This window comes from Lutjanus erythropterus, chromosome 18 (genome assembly GCF_056507025.1).
Source record: "Lutjanus erythropterus isolate fLutEry1 chromosome 18, fLutEry1.hap2, whole genome shotgun sequence".
Classification (NCBI taxonomy): domain Eukaryota; kingdom Metazoa; phylum Chordata; class Actinopteri; order Lutjaniformes; family Lutjanidae; genus Lutjanus; species Lutjanus erythropterus.
Genome location: NC_139334.1, coordinates 8,164,901 through 8,181,043, shown reverse-complemented (window position 1 = coordinate 8,181,043; position 16,143 = coordinate 8,164,901). Strand labels below are relative to the sequence as shown.

Below are 16,143 nucleotides of genomic sequence, written 5' to 3'. Positions count from 1 at the left end.
TGTACTGATAATTACTCACCAAAAGGTACCAATTTACAAACTATACAGCATGACTGTCAAAGTCTGTGTGAATTATTGACTGCTGAAGGCACCGCAATAAAACTATGATAGCTAATTCTTAAGGCAAACACCTAATGACAGGCCTATACAGTTAATGCATCTGCAAGAGACATTAGTGCAGAGCATAATGCACAATGAATAATGACTTTAAACAGAGGTCCTCTGGTTCAGATAGCAATAAGCAGCAGCATGACATATTGCATTGACATAAGGAAAACCTACTGTTTGCTTTGCATTCAAATTAGGATGATATTGCTTCAGCCTATAATTCCTCTGGAGGGACTCACTTCTTAATTCAGTGCTGACACACTTGACACACTCTACCTTGGTTTTGATGTGTATTAATACATGTAAATAAAATGTAGTAATTAAAATTACATGTGAATATCCCCATCATGATAAAGTATAATTGTTTTAAGCTTTATTAAACTGGAGTGGCAACTGCCTGTTTGAGCAGGTCATCAGGTCTTCTAACCTTTCTCACTTCACCATTGGAGGGACACGTGTCCATTCTGTATATGAGTCATGACAATCTTTAGCTTTTTTCTTTCTTCCCATTTTAGAAACCTACTTACTGACTTGACCTTATTGCATGTAATTGTTGACTTCCTCAACTTTAGTATGTTGGCTTCCTGCTCATGTGTCAGTCATTATGACACCTCAGCAGGGTTTCCTGAAATGTGTGAGAATAATGCCTTGAAGAATACAGTTTGAAGAGTCACATCTACTGGACTGTTGTTAATCTATGCAGCAGCTATGTTACTGCATATGGAAAGGTGTCTGGGATCAATGTTAGCTTTTACTGTCCTAAGCCTGCCTTACTCACATGAACAAGAGTTTATGTTTCATGTTGCCATCATGAAATAATCACATATCATAACATAAGTCTTATACAACAAGATTTGTCTAAAACAACCAGACAAAATAAACACTTAAAACTTTGCTATTTTACTAAACCCAAATGTCAAGCATGATAGACAGGACAATGCTAATGTGAACTTAGAGTCTCCTTTCATACGTCTAAGCCAAACCCTACTTAGACATCAAGCTTCACTCTGAACAGGAAACAATGCAATTCTCAAAAAGGAAATGGTGGGGGCACAGTAAATCTCAATAAATGTATAGCAGAGGAACAATCATACAGAAGCTACCTGTATGAGGTGTCTTATGTTCAGCACTCTTGCCTTACACCTATAGTAAACAAACACAGGAAGAAAATGAGTCCTGTCAAAATACTGTTATACTATTTGATTTGAATAGAAATCCCAATTTCTACAAATAGCAAAAGGAAGAAACTGATAGGAGCATATCTGTGTGATTAAAATGTCCAACAAGATCTATTCATGATACGACTTTCTTTCAGCTCACGCATTCCTGCCAGCAGATGTTATGGCAATCAGACCAAAAAATATAATTTGAACCGAACATTAAATGTGATAGTACTGTCACCCTGGTAAATTCTGGCATCGCAGTTGTTTTTGGGCAAATGTCTTCTGCGCCATTGTGGGATATGTCCATTATTTCCACAGAATACCAAAGGTAATCCTTCTACCTCAATAGGGTCTCCCGAGGTTTTCCTCCTCATTTGCCTCCCAAAGGGTGCGCTAATATCAACAATAATCCAATCCAGATTACCGTTATCACATTTCCCACTAAATCCTCTTATAATGCCAACCAGTTTTTCAAAACTCTGCTGGGAGTTAAGCTCGAGGGACTTTCATCTCCGCTTGATGTAACCATGTGAAGCCTGCTTCACACGGCACTGTTCACTGTCTGTCCTTTCGGTGTCACCTGAGATAAACTGCACCCTCGTTTACTTTCTTCTTTGGTCATACAGCTTTGAAGGCAATCAATATCCTGTGATGTGCAAAAAAAGGTCTGTCAAACACAGATCATCCATCCTGCAGCACATACGCTGTGCCTGCAATTCCCCTCAGCACTTGCTTGAGGAGAAGTATATTTTAGCCAGAGATATTGCTCCACAGTGATGCAGTACCAAATACATGGATGTGTTTAAAATGTGCTTAACGTTGTGTTAAAAATGCATTTGAAGCACTTGGCTTTATGGCCCCTCGCTCTAAAGTCTCATTACTCATCTGAGCTACATGGATACAAGGCTTTGTCAGCTTTGCCTTTTATTACATTTTGATTGCTTTTGATGGCAGGCAAGGGCAGAACACGAACCTCCTCTTAGCTGTAGGCCTAGTCATTTGTCAATGAAACAACTGAACATGACATGCTTTTGCAAATGGTTACGTTTTTGCCCAGACCACCTCATGGAGCCATGATTTCCTGCCACTTTTCAGACAGATGTCACTAGCGCACGGGCACAGCCTCAGAGGACTGCAGTGGTCATGTATGCATTTGAGTGCGTTCCAAATCCAAGCATGTGCCATGCACTCAATTACGCCTGGCACAGGGAGTGGAAGCACAGGAAAGCTGTGTGACTAACAGAGGATGCCAGGTCGACTGAAGGCTTGAAGCTAGTTGGGGAGAGCAATCGCACAACAAAAAGCAAACAGCTGGACATGATTCCTGGTTTCAATGAGCATAGGTGACAGATCCGCCTCTTTATTCCACAACAAAACAGACAGCTGCAGTAAAGTCTGAGATGGAACATCCTGCAAGGAATTGAAGTCACATCCAAAACATATTCACTTTTAAAATGACCTAGATCTTACTCGCTGATATTTATACATGATTAAACAGTCAAGGATGACGTGTCCATTGTCCTACTTTAACCACCTGAAAAAGGGAATATATTTTGGCATTTTATATAATTTTATGCTCTTGTGTTGTGCCCATTTGGGAAAACTTAAGCTGCAATGATTAGTACATTAATTGATTAGTTGTCACCAGTTATTTTCATTACTGACTGATCATTCTGAGTAGTTTTTAAAGAAAAAAAATTCTACAGATTAACTGATAATGAAATTAATCTTTGGTGAAAATTTCTATTTCTTCTATTTAATTAAACACACAATTTGTAAATTCCACCACTAGAGTTTCTCCCTCACATTAACATGCAGTTTGGTGATGAGAACTATGAGACTAAATCATGAACGGCACATTACTCTAAATTCTTATTTGACAGCTTTGCTTGAATTGAGAAACTATGTATGCCATGGGTGTGACTGTTCAAATGTCGTGGACAAAGACTCTTTCACAATAGTTTGCCTTATGACACTCCAAAGGCTGACTTATTATTTTGCCCCAGCTTGCAGCAAACACATTTATGGAATGCTGTGCAGAACTAACATTTTACAAGAAAGAGAGAGTCACCATTTCACAGATTTCATTCAATTTGTAACAACAGGACAGTCAAAGGATGGCATGCTTGCTGAGGGGTCTTGAGAGCTATTGTATTCTCTGAGTGAGGCAGAAACTCAATTCCTGGGGTATTCATAAAAGAGGGGTTTCTTTTTCTGTTCAAAGGAAGAAATTATCAAAGACCACTTCTAAAGATCTTGACCTCGGCCTACTTGTCCATCTACAGTGTCCTTAATAGGCTACTTTATTAAACCTGTGGGCAAACATAATTATGTCCCAGTAAAGTGGTATTGTGCCATTACAATATCTGAGAGGGGTTTCTTTTCAGGAATGTCCAATGCATCTCAGCTACTATAGTTACCTGCAGATGAAAAGGGAGACTCTAAAATAGGGTTGACAGTTAGCCATCGTCCATCGCTGATGGCTGACAGTCACTGACCACTGACCTCTATACTACTGTAACACTGTAATATAAAACCCTTCTGTATTTGCGGTAGTGTGCCCCCTCAGACTTGCCGTGAGACAGGAGTTTCTTTCTGCTGGGAGAGAAAATAAAAACAAGCTGTTGCTGCTGGTCATTGCACTAATGATGCTCGGTTGACAATGGTGTTTCTTTTCTTGCAATCGTCCCGCTATTGTTTTCTTAGCTTGCTCAGTATAACTAGCCAGCTAACTGTTCAAAGCTTCAGGGGCGGAACACAACTAAGTTACAGGCGTGGTGCAGAGATGAAGACCCTGAAGACACTCACCAGGCAAGGATGTGAGAGCTGACCTGCTTGTTCTCTTCGGCTGAGTGAGAAAGCTTGAGGTTGCTGTCACAGCAATACTGGGAAGGGGCGGTAACTACAGTTGAAAGCTGGTTAGTGAGTCGACTTTTCTGTTAAGGGACAGCACCCCTCCCTCCTCTCAAAAAAAACCCCAAAATGACATTGTCATTGTCTATTGGTGATGTTTTACTGTAAACATTGTCTACACCAATTGGGTAGACATATCCTAACCCCACTCTAAAAAGTACCTATAGATAATTTATAACAAGACTTCAGGTTGTGGAATGATTTACATGGCAATTGTTGAGCTTGCGTCAAGTGAGAAGACACGTTTAAAAAGACCTGGTGAAATTAATAGGCTATCTTTAGTGTTTATCAATGCCTATAAAGGACCATGGTCAGTCTCTGGTTTAGAAAATGTCATCCTGAACCAACTGAGTCATTGGACAATGATTTATTTATTCCAGTGTTTATCACTGCTCTGTGATTTCATCCACTCCAGTCTTAGTGGTCTGCAGCCTTGTTAGTGTTTAAGTCCGTCTGTATTTTCTCTCTAAATGCTTCCTCAGAGTTGCAAGTCTGACATTCAGGGCCACTTGATAAGCTAAAATGTATCTTTTTTTACGTTGCCTGCAGATTTAAAAGAAAATCTTGTCTTCCAACACAGTTGTTGTTTGTATGTTTCTTTTTGTGTTCTGTTTTTACTATTTTAGGTGCAAATAAATCACATAAAAAACACAGTGGCTATTGTGCTTGCTTTATACCCATGCTTTGGCTCAGCATCTCCTTTATTTAACAGTTTAAATCACAAAACTGCTGTGCTTTTGGTCAGTCGTCATCATACATTAAAAAGAGGTTATGGCAGTGGCCATAGTGCCCCAGCCAAACAGGCACACATTCTCTCCCTGTCTGTCAAAATCATGACTAGTATGAGTGAAGATTAAGATTAGGCAGTGTTAAAATGGTAAAATGGGTGTGAGAGGAGACCAAGGACCTTACTACACAAGACATCCTCATCATAAAAGAGGCTGCACTTGTAAAACAACTACAGTCATCCAAACAACTAATACGCTGTTTACATTTTAAGTGGATTACTCATTGGGCTTTCTTAGAGATTTCTGTGTCAAGTGAATACAATTTGCATGTTGTTTGCGCTTTAAAATAAGAACACGTTTGTCTTGTTTATATGCTAAAACCATCTGATGGCATTCATGACAGGATTACTGTAGCTAATCACCTGCCAAAGTGTCTCAGATGTTTCTGAATGAAATCAGGATTCACGCCAATCAATCGCTCCACCAGCCGAAAAGCAGGTCGGACAACTTCCCATAAGTCATTTTTGTCGTAATTATTCTGGCCAAAAAATGACTGACTATGCAATTGCTTTTCAATACTGCCATCCTTTTTGGTATATTGCAATAAACTGCAGTAATATTTAATATCTGAAAATGTATATGTGATTTCTGAGAATTCTTGCGCTCTGTGCCTGTCAGGCAGCACACACTGCCAGGCAGTGTACTGCTCGCAACAAGCACCATAAATAAACTCGGTACAGGCTTTACTGAAGGACATAAATTAGATGAGACTAAGCGTGCAGGACTTAAATCAAAGCCTAACCCATTGCTGTATCATTGAAATGGGCTGTAGCCTACATATGCCTTTATCAAGTAAATGTTCTCCCATGATCTTTTGACAACAGAGTTTTAGCAGTTTTTAATCAAAGAATATGAGCATTTCTGTATCGTAATTAGTGAACTGTACGTGCATTCTCCTCACTGTAAGATAAAAACTTGCAGTTGAGTTTTGCAAGAAATATTACTGCATGAAAAGAATGGTAAGATAGATTCCACTTTTACCAGATTAAGACTTACAGGCTGCTGTGCTATTTGGGTGAGCTCAAACATCCAACATATCATCAAGGTAACAATTACCCTTTACAGTACAGCTCCTGTTGTATGGAAACACCCAACAGTTGACAGCTGCCTAGAGTGCACAGAGCACAGTTAGCCATACATTCAGTATGGAAATTAGTAGGGATGCACCAATTGACCATCCTGGGACTGGAACCAGGCAGTTTTCAGCATTTCCAGCCTTGATCAGTGATCAGCCGGTCAGCGTCACATATCTGACTCTGTACCAGTCAAACACACACATAAGCTCCGCACAATGGTCACATCATGTGTGCAGCAACAAAGACAGTAACATCATGCCCGCAACAGTGCTGGTCACAGCCACATACACTCAGACACACACGTTTGCATCAAGCCTGTGTTAGCGATATATTCCAAGAACAGGATAAAGAGAATAGCATTTAGCAGCATACTACTGTTCACAGACTGACAGTTAAAATCTCACTTCCAGTTCTGGCTGTAGAATAAACAACTTGTGCTGACACGTCTCCTCAAACATGATCTCATCCAGACTCGCTAAACTTCTGCATCTGTTCTTCTCGCTGCAAAGCTTTACTACAACAAACTGGTGCACCGCATAGGTCTCCAGTTTGTTTATATCTGCTTCCACATGAGATCACTTGAAATCACATAAGACCTCACGAGATCGTGCTCCCTCTGATACATAGTGTAATCTTAATATAATTATATAAGGCCTGGCTGTAACATGGAGCAATTTTGGAAGAAATGCAAAATATATGTAATAGTCAGTGTTTTATTATGAACATCCAATTTAATTTTACATTTGCGAAAAGAAACAAAAATAATTGGGCATTCTGTCAATTATAATTCTTAGAAAGACTGAACATTGGAATCTGAAGGTCAGACAGAAAACAGAATTGGCCAAGAAAATTGCAATCGGTGAATGTCTAGAAATTAGACATAAATCCAGCCAATGACAAGACCAACATGGGTGGAAGTGAAAACACAGTGAGCAAACGCTGCTATTCTACCCTCATGTGCTGTGAGTTAATATAGTCTTGATCAATCAAACTCAATTAATTGATTATTAAATAGTTCTCTTCTCTTATGGTGGTAGAAGACTCCAGAGATCAGCTTATTGTCTTGATTATAGTTTCCTACCCACGTTGACTAACCCTCAAGTCCAACATTAAAATAACAAACTGCTGGTGGGATCATGTCAGTTCAGGTATGACTAAGAAAATGAAAAGTCCAGTTTGAGTAATATATCTGTCAATTTGAAGGCCTTTCAGGAACAACAGCACTGCACACTGGTTTATTACTATTTTTCAGTAGAAATGGTAGTTCATGTTAGAAAATCATCTATCATAATATGGGATAAGTGTTGTCATTTTCTGTTTTTTAAAGGCTGCATAATGGTAAAATAATGTAATTTTCTGCTCTGTGCTATTATTTGGCTTTACCCAAAGTCATTACAGCCACATGAGGACATGATGATTACTTATCAAAAAATCTCTTGGTTAATATTTTGTGAAAGAACAAATAGTCATTCCTACAATATTGTTTCAATGTCAATATAGATATCATGTATTGGATTGGCTAATTTTTGTGACAAAATTTGAGCCAGGTTAATGGCTCACAACCCAGAGTTGATACACCTGCGGCATGCAGGGCTAATATCAGCCTGAACGTGACCTAATGCATATAGATACCTTTTCATCCACTAGGCGATTAAATGCTTGGCTTCTTTGCTTAAAAGAGGTATTACAACAGTCCCTAATTTTCTGTTGATCGACTAATAAATTAAAAAACTAATCAGGTTGCAGCTGCGGCTTGATCCCCAGCTCCTGCACATATCCTTGGGCAAGATATTGAAACCCAAAGCGCTCCCATTAGTCAGGCCAGCGCCTCGCTCCGATCTTTGTGTGTGTGTGTGTGTGTGTGTGTGTGTGTGTAAATGACAGGTAATTTGTAAAGTGCTTTGATTAACTTAAAAGTACTAAATGAATGCAGCCATTTCATTTCAGCACTATAAAAGGTCCTTTAACAATCAACACCAACTCACATGTAGCCACTATTCACTGTTAAGTGTCACAGTCTAGATGATGACTAATGCACTGCATCTATGGTTTTGTCCATCTCAGATATTACCAAATCCAGTGTCTCTATCCAACACTGTGGTTCTTGAGATCAATTTTCACAGCAAACAAAACAGCATAAACAGAACACCACTTCAAACATCTGCCTGAGTGAACTTTTACGAGGCATAGGGGAGAGGAGGCAACATGTGCAACAACAGCACACATAGACGTCTGGGGGGAGCCAGCAACGGAATAATAAACAGACCAAAGTCTGCCGGTCACTAACAGGGTTTATTGTGCATGGCTGAGCACCCCTCAGACGGACAAAGAAAACAAGCAAAAAGAAAAATATGGAGATGCAGAGAGATCTCTGGGTAAGAGTTCTGTGTGACTGTCTCCATCCTCAAACACTCGCCATCTGCAGACTCCACAAATCAGAACATCATCTTTAAATAGATATGGACCAGGTGTCATCATACCACAGCCTGACTTAAAAAACCATAATAGGCTACAGAGGTGGTTACGCAGATAGAAGAAGCCCTTACAAACTGAATGAGGAGCAGTTCTCCTCCACTATGCTGACAACTGGCAAGTGGGGTTAGAAAAACACATCTAATCGAAACACATTACAGTTAATGACAACAGAAGGCAGTGTGCAGGTCTGCTGACTATCGCCCTGTCTGATAAATGTCTCCTTTCAGCTGAGGGGAGACGAGTTGGGGGAGACAGAGAGAGTGAGAGAGAGGAGAGCCAGGAGGACTCGGTCAGCCTGGGGGCACGGACAGTTGAACAGGGAGAACGGCGCTAAGCTGAAAAGTGGCTTTGTGGTCGCATCATGTTCCTGAAAAATGTCCCCTGTAGTCACAACAAACAGAGGACAGCACATTGGGCCCAGCTCCATTGACTGGCCATGGTGTAGGAAATTAAGCTATCTGAAGAGGGGGGGGGGTATCATCAGGAAGCATCTGGCATCCTCCATGTGGTTGCTGGGGAACATCCAGGTTCAAATGGACACTGCAGTATGCTTTCCTCCTATTTTCAGTCATTTTATAAACTGTTCCATAATAACGAGGGGTGGAGGTTTTAGCCTGTAGTGCCCTCTCTCTAGCTGTTTGCCCTTTGGTCATAGGTTATGTCTGTATCTCTGCTGAGGTGACAATGTATTGAAAGATGAAGTGGTCCAGAGGTCACTGCTGATAGATGTGTAGCATTAAGTCTGTGAAGGACTTCACACACAGGGCAGAGACAGAAGAAAAATTGGCAGTGGTTTGGAATAGGACATAAAAATGTGTAAGCTTGATTAAATAAGTTTGTCCATGCATTTTATTTATGAAATTGTCCCTTACACACATCCATAATCCTTAATATTAGAGCTGCAACAAGCAGTTCTTTTCATTTTCTATCAATCTCACCATTAATTTTAAATTAATTGATCACAATTAAGTCAAAAAAGTAGCGTAAACTCTCCATCTCAACTTCCAAGAGACCAAAGTGTCATTTTTAAATGTTATGTTTCGTCAAATATTGAATTTATAAGCACATAAAACAGGGAGAGGCAGCAAATCCTCACAGTGGAGAAGCTGAAACTGGAAACGTTTCTTGTTTTTGTCTAATAAATAAGTAAAATGATTTGTTGATTATCAAAATTGATGACATTTTTTATGTCAAAAAATTGATCAACCAAACATATCACTAGCAAGTAGAGTTGTCACAATTTCAGTATGAAATTGATTGAAATGAGCTTTTAATTCCAAGAATCCAATCAAAAAGCAGAATCACCAATTCTTACAGTTTTTGTTTTTCTCTCCACCCCCGTCTAATTGCGCTGTCCAACGTGTGTCTGAAGAAAAAAAAACAACACTTCAAAGACGACACAGTGTAGCTTACCAGCCGTTACATCACATCTAAAATCACACAGACCATCTTTTTAAAGAATAATTTGAAAATGTATTTGACAGTTGTCAGGGCATAAAACCAATTATCTGTTTATCATTGCAAACCAAGGCCTGACAACCTAATGATGGCAAACTTTCAGTGTAAAATACTTTTTTTTTTTATCAAATCAAACTGTGACCTTGAAAACTTAAGTCATATGAAAATGGATTTGAAGAATTGTTACACCCCTACAGGAAAAAAATACATTATAGTAAGTCCTTTCATAATATTTCAAATTGTACAAGGACACAATGTTTTACACGGAAACACCAATTATCCTAACAATTTTTGTGAACAATAGTGGTTGTGTGCCACAAATAGACTGCCTTTTGATTTAATCTTCAGCTATCAACCACAGCACATATTTTGCCTATTAAGCTTTCTTCGGCTCTGAAGCACTTTAGCTTAATATGACAGTGTGTGGCAGTGAGCAGTTCTTTTCAATTTCCATCAATCTGCCAATTATTTTCAATTAATCGATAAATCGCTTCATTAGAAAACTGTTAAATTTCCATCACACTTCCATGAGCCCAAAGTGACATCTTTTAATGTCTTTTTTTTTTTGTCAGATATTGAAATTGCTGGGATATAAAACAGAAAAGCAGCAAATCCTCACATGGGAGAGAGGCTGAGATAGGAGAATGTTTGTTTTTGCTTAATAAGTAAGTAAAATGATAAGCTGATTATCAAAATTGTGCCAGGTTAGTTTTCAGCAAATTGGCTTAATTGTTTTAGAACTACCGAATAATCACTAGAAAATAAAATTACACCACTTTAAGTCCTTTCAAAATGCTATGACATGATGGGCCTCATGCGAGAAACGATATTCACTTTAGAGGTACAGACTGAAATAACCCAGTACAAAGTAGTATCAAAACTTCTCCAATCAAATGATGCCTGCATTCAGTCAGTAGCCAGATTTAGAAAAAAATTACCCTTCAGAAAATGCATCGGATAAAGTAATCCACTGGTATTAGTACCACTTTAAGGGTACTGGTCATTGCACTGGTATCATATTTTTTAAATTATGTCCAGCCGTATCCATGCATTGTTCTTACTTTGTTAGTTTGATTTCTAGGATTCAACAATGCTTATTTTTGCTCTCCGCTTAGGTAAGAGATAGAAAATAAACAAACACCTCATTTTTATAGTCCATAAATTGTTTATCCTATGCAAGGAAATGTAAGTTTGAAAAATATTCAAATATGTAGGCTATATCATAATTATAATTTTAATATTTATTTTTAAAAAAATTTTCTCTTAACATGAAATATGAAGGAAATTCAAGAGATTGTTAAACTTTGGGCCTCATTCAGAAACAAACACATAAGTCAACTGTTTTGTTTATAATAGTGGTGGTTGTGTGCCACACTATTCACTGCCGTTTGATTTACCCCCCAGATCATTAAGCACAGACTATCTTTACAGTCCAGATACTGAACAGCAGCCATCAACCACAGCACATATTTTGCCTATTAAGCTTTCTGTGGCTCTGAAGCACTTTGGCCTGATAAAGACGGAGCAACAAATCTCATGATGGAGCAGGATTCTTATCTAGTATAGATGGGGTTTGTGAGATGATAGATGACATAATGATTACTCTGGAATAATGAGGAAAGAGACAATGCACCATCTCTGGTGGTACACTCCAGAGCTATACTCAGCTGTATGTGCGTGTACTGTCTACATGCTGTATCATGCACTTCAGTCACAGCACTGGGCCAATTTAGGACATCCGGGATGAGGTGAAGATGAATGCCTGGATGAGACAGTGTGGAGAAGTACATTCTGTGTGTTGATTACAGGTTGTTCTACCAGAGGGAGAAAGACAGAGGGCTCCTTTGAGAATGGTGGGCCTGTGATTAAGGGGCTGCAAGTGGCACACATAGGCGGACAAACACTGTAGTCTACTCCATAAATCATGGGGGACTTGACACAAAGTCAAGATGACAGGGACAATTTTTGATAATTAAAGGGACAGTTTACCCCAAAATCCTAAACGCTCTTACCTGTAGTGCTATTTATCCATCTGGACTGTTTTGGTGAGAGTTGCTGAGTTTTAGAGATACTGGCTATAGAGATGTCTGCCTTCTCAGCGTGGGCGTATTCTAAGGTCTGAAGGCAAAGAACTATTTTCCTTCTACCGAAATACACCCACCAACCGCATCACCATGCAAAGACGAGCATGTATCTACTCACGAACGAGAGTTCATGAGACAGAAAAGTTCCAACACAAAACTGCTCACAAGACCTGTAGATTGTCTAGAGTAACGGGGTCCTGATTTCTGGAAAGATGCACTGCTGTTGAGTTTTTCAAGTGTATTTTTTGATGGTTTGAGAACAACGAGTTGAGTGCCATTTAGTTCCATTATATTGGAGAGATGGCAGACACCTATTCAGGCAATATCTGCAAAACTCTGTAACTCACACCAAAACCATCTAGATAGATAAACAGCACTACATGTAAAAGGAAAAATATAATTTGTTGATTTTGGGGTGAAGTGTCCCTTTAAGAAAAAAAAAAGCCAAACCTACAAATGGTCAGAAATCTGGTTCTCTGGAATCTGATATGAGACAAATGAGAAACAAATAGTGTAACGTATATGTATATAGTATATATGTATGTAATATGGAATTTTGTGAGAATTGCTTTGGCAACAACATATTTTTGTTCATGCCAATAAAGTTATTTGATTTAATTTGATAGCCCTCTACTCAGTTACCTGCTGCCACTGTAAAGGTCAAATTACCAAACAATTCACGTAAAATCTCATTCAATTACAGAACAACTACCCTGCAAATAGTCAGAATTCAATATCTTGTTCAAGGACACTTCAGTGAAGTTGATGTCTGCCAGCAGTAGTTTTAAAACAAGTCCTGCAGCTGGAGGATGCTCTGACAGCAAGACCAGCATGCTAAAACAACACTGGTAAATCTGGAACAGAGGGCTGTCTGCCCCCTTTTTAAGATTCATCCACCATGTAAGGGCATGTATAAGCCATAAACAAATTAAGAGGAAATCCGCACCCTTTCAGCACAACCACAGAGCACTTTCCATAAGCAAAGGCCGCTGCAAAAACATGCTGTCTCTGCTAAAGATACTTTATATATTATTATATCTTCTATACCTCCTAAAACAGAGAAGCCTCTGCCTAATCCCCAACCAGTTTATACTGACATCTCCCTGCGCCCCTGAGGAGATCATAGGAAATAAACTCAGTGATGCCAGTGACATAACTGACCTATATCTAAACTTTTTCTCTGACAGCTGAGCCCATGAAATGAAATCCCTAATCCACAATGTCAACGTGCACAAGTAAGTAAACAGCAGATGGGAGCACAAAAGAGACTGAACACACTTTCAACAATACTTACTCAAAGGTGAAGAAAAGTCCACAAGTCACTAGAATGAGGACAAGGGTGAGGTAGAAAACCCCTGTCTGCTTGGCCATCATAATCCTGCCATCGCAGTAAAATTTATTCCGACCCGGGAAGGACTCCCACTTCTTCTTCTTTGGGGTCCTTTTCTTGTAAGGGGTCTCCATTGGTGTGGAGCTGCGAGTGCTTATCTGGCTATACTCGCACTCTCTCATGGACTCAGATACCCCGAGATGCATCGGCTGCTGATTAAAATCCCCACAGCTGAATAAATCCCGGGGCAGGTGTGCCTCTGTGAAGAGAATATACCAAGGTCATTGTTATTATAGTTAACTAAAACTAGTTTCAGAAAAGAAAACAGTTCAGTAATCTGTAATAAAAATAAAAACTAGACCTTAAAAAAATAATACTAACTGTAACAACGTGTAAAATATAGATGAAATGTCTTTAGGTTTAGTCTTTGTCATATTAAATTTGTCAACACAGAAAGCATGAGGAAGCACTGATGCATCTGTTTGTTGAGTTTGGGATGTCTACTGACTGTGAGTCATTTGCCTTCAGTGTGGTGTTTGTATAGTGAAACCAAGTCTGAACTTCTTAAATCTTGCCCCTGTCAACCCCCCCACCCAGGCGTATTATTATTTCAAAATTAGAACTAGTACTGAAAAAAAAGAAGGAAAAGAAACTAAAACTCAACATTTTAACAGTTAACTAAACTGAAACAAACAAAGCCACTTGGGAAACAAAAATAAATTGAAAACCATAATAAGAGAAATAAAAACTACTAAAAAAAATCTAAACTATAATAACTCTGGAATAAACCAGGCCAGTTTATCAGATAAGCTAGGATCACAACTTTTAATGTCTAAGGGAGGGTGTAGGTGGAAAAAAAAGTTTTTGAATAGTGCAAGATACATATTCTGTTACAAATACTGCGTTACTACAGGTTTTTAAAAACACTTCTGCTTTTTTAAAACACCTCTAGACTCAGATGAATTTGGTAAAGCCACACACAAGGTAAGTATAGCAAGTTTAGCTAATCTAACGTTAGCTAACTTGGCAAAAATCGGTCGTGCCTAGAAGGGAACCCCAGACCAGACAAAATCTCGCGAGATTGACCATTTTTTACCAAAGCCATAATCTATCCCGAACTCTAACCAAGAAATTTCGGGCCCTAAACCTACCCAGATCTTAACTACAGCATTGCTACATTATAAAACATTTTTTGTTTACACAAATTGTACAATTAATAAACAACACGCTCATATCTCGCGAGAGTTCCGCAAATCAAGGATTCCCTTCTAGACGTAACCGCAAATAACTTCACTACTAGCAGCTCACACACATACCATAGCTTAACGTTAATAGCGCCTTTGTTAGCAATGAACCTGGTTAGCATTTTATAGCGATTGAATGTAAAGGCTAACGTGGCTAGCGAGTTGATGAAATGACTAGTAAGTTAGCCAACTTGTGCAATTAAGAGCTTGCTCCCCGTCCACTCACTTCACCCACATAACTACACGCTTTAACTTGACTATCTTGGTTATTAGTCTCCTACTCAAGAGGAGCTAAAATGACGATTTGAAGGTGCTCACATAACATTACAGAGAGCACTGACGGCTTCACATCCCAGCCGGCTGTGTCTGTGTGCTCTGCCCGCTTCGGCGACAGTTGAAGCGCTGCCTTACCGAAGCAAAGTGCCGCTGGTCTGGTCGTCGTGTTGGGGTGTTGTCACGTAGCTGTTCCTTTCGTTATCCAGGTTTGTTGCGAGCCGACGACAAAGCAAAGAACACCATTTTTAGAAGTTTAAAGGTTAAAAAAAATGAGTTTTGAAATTGGCACGAGGAAGAAGTTGATTCAAAAGGGAAGGGAAATCCAGAGAAAGACCACACGACGGGGGTGCTCTCTCTCAGACGAGCTCCAGCATCCTGACTGGCTCAGAGAGACACTACGAGTCAACACGAACCGAGCGGGACCTTTATGGCCATATGTTCAGGATTTCACAGCAACAGTCGAACCATAATCAGCAGAAATCTCCACCGGTCACCCGCGTTTTCCGGAAAAGTTGCACCATTTCCTCAAGAAGCGTGCAGACAGGCCAGTCGACAAACCCTCCGTTTACATTGTGTCCCTCTTCTCTCTCCACACACACAGCGCTGCTGCCGCCGCTGCCACCCTCGCAAACAACAAACATCAACATGGGAGCAGAGCAGAGCCTCCCAGCCTGCTCCTCCCCCTCCAACCCAGGCTGAAGTCACTACTGAGGAGGTGCAAAAGGGAGGATGGGCCGTTAAAGGGGTTCCCAAGCCGTGGTCTAGGGACCTCTGGGCGTCCGTTAGGGGGTTCTGACGAGCTTGCAGGGGCGTGTCCAGAGGGGGCCCTGGGGTGACACTGGGGTTTACTGTAACTGAGCGCAAACATCAGGCATGAGTGCACACCTGCAAGTCAAGGGAGCTTTTATTCATGCTCTTGGTCTTTTTGGATAAATATTATTTCAAAGGCAAAGTAAAGGCCAGCTGGAAATTGATGAGCTAGAAATGGAAATAATCTGTATTATAAGGACAGTTCACCTCAAAGTCAAAATAACACATTTTTTCTCTGGCCTGTAGTGCTTTTTATCCATCTGGATAAGTTTGGTGTGAGTCACAGAGTTTTGGATATACCAGCTGTAGAGATGTCAGCCGTGTCTCCAATATAATGGGACCAAATGGCAGACGGCTTATGGCGCTCAAAGCGCTTCAAAATGCATTTGAAAAATTCAGCAGCAATGTCTCTTTCCAG

General features: G+C 39.8%; 1 protein-coding gene across 5 annotated transcripts in view; it reads right to left on the bottom strand.

Annotated features, from left to right (window-relative positions):
* Positions 1–15,661, bottom strand: part of LOC146310562 (palmitoyltransferase ZDHHC14-like) — a 69,754-nt gene extending 54,093 nt beyond the window's left edge. For 2 of the 5 annotated variants that reach the window (XM_084743216.1, XM_084743217.1), the window contains exons 1-2: positions 15,051–15,661; positions 13,360–13,654 (exon numbers count right to left, since the gene is read on the bottom strand). In XM_084743216.1, coding sequence (XP_084599342.1) covers positions 13,360–13,601 — 242 coding nt within the window. In that variant the 5' untranslated portion in view covers positions 13,602–13,654; positions 15,051–15,661. Of the gene's footprint in view, positions 1–13,359; positions 13,655–14,957 lie in introns of all 5 variants that reach the window. The other 3 variants (XM_084743215.1, XM_084743214.1, XM_084743218.1) reach the window with 3 other exon arrangements.
* Between the last annotated feature and the right edge of the window lie 482 nt (positions 15,662–16,143).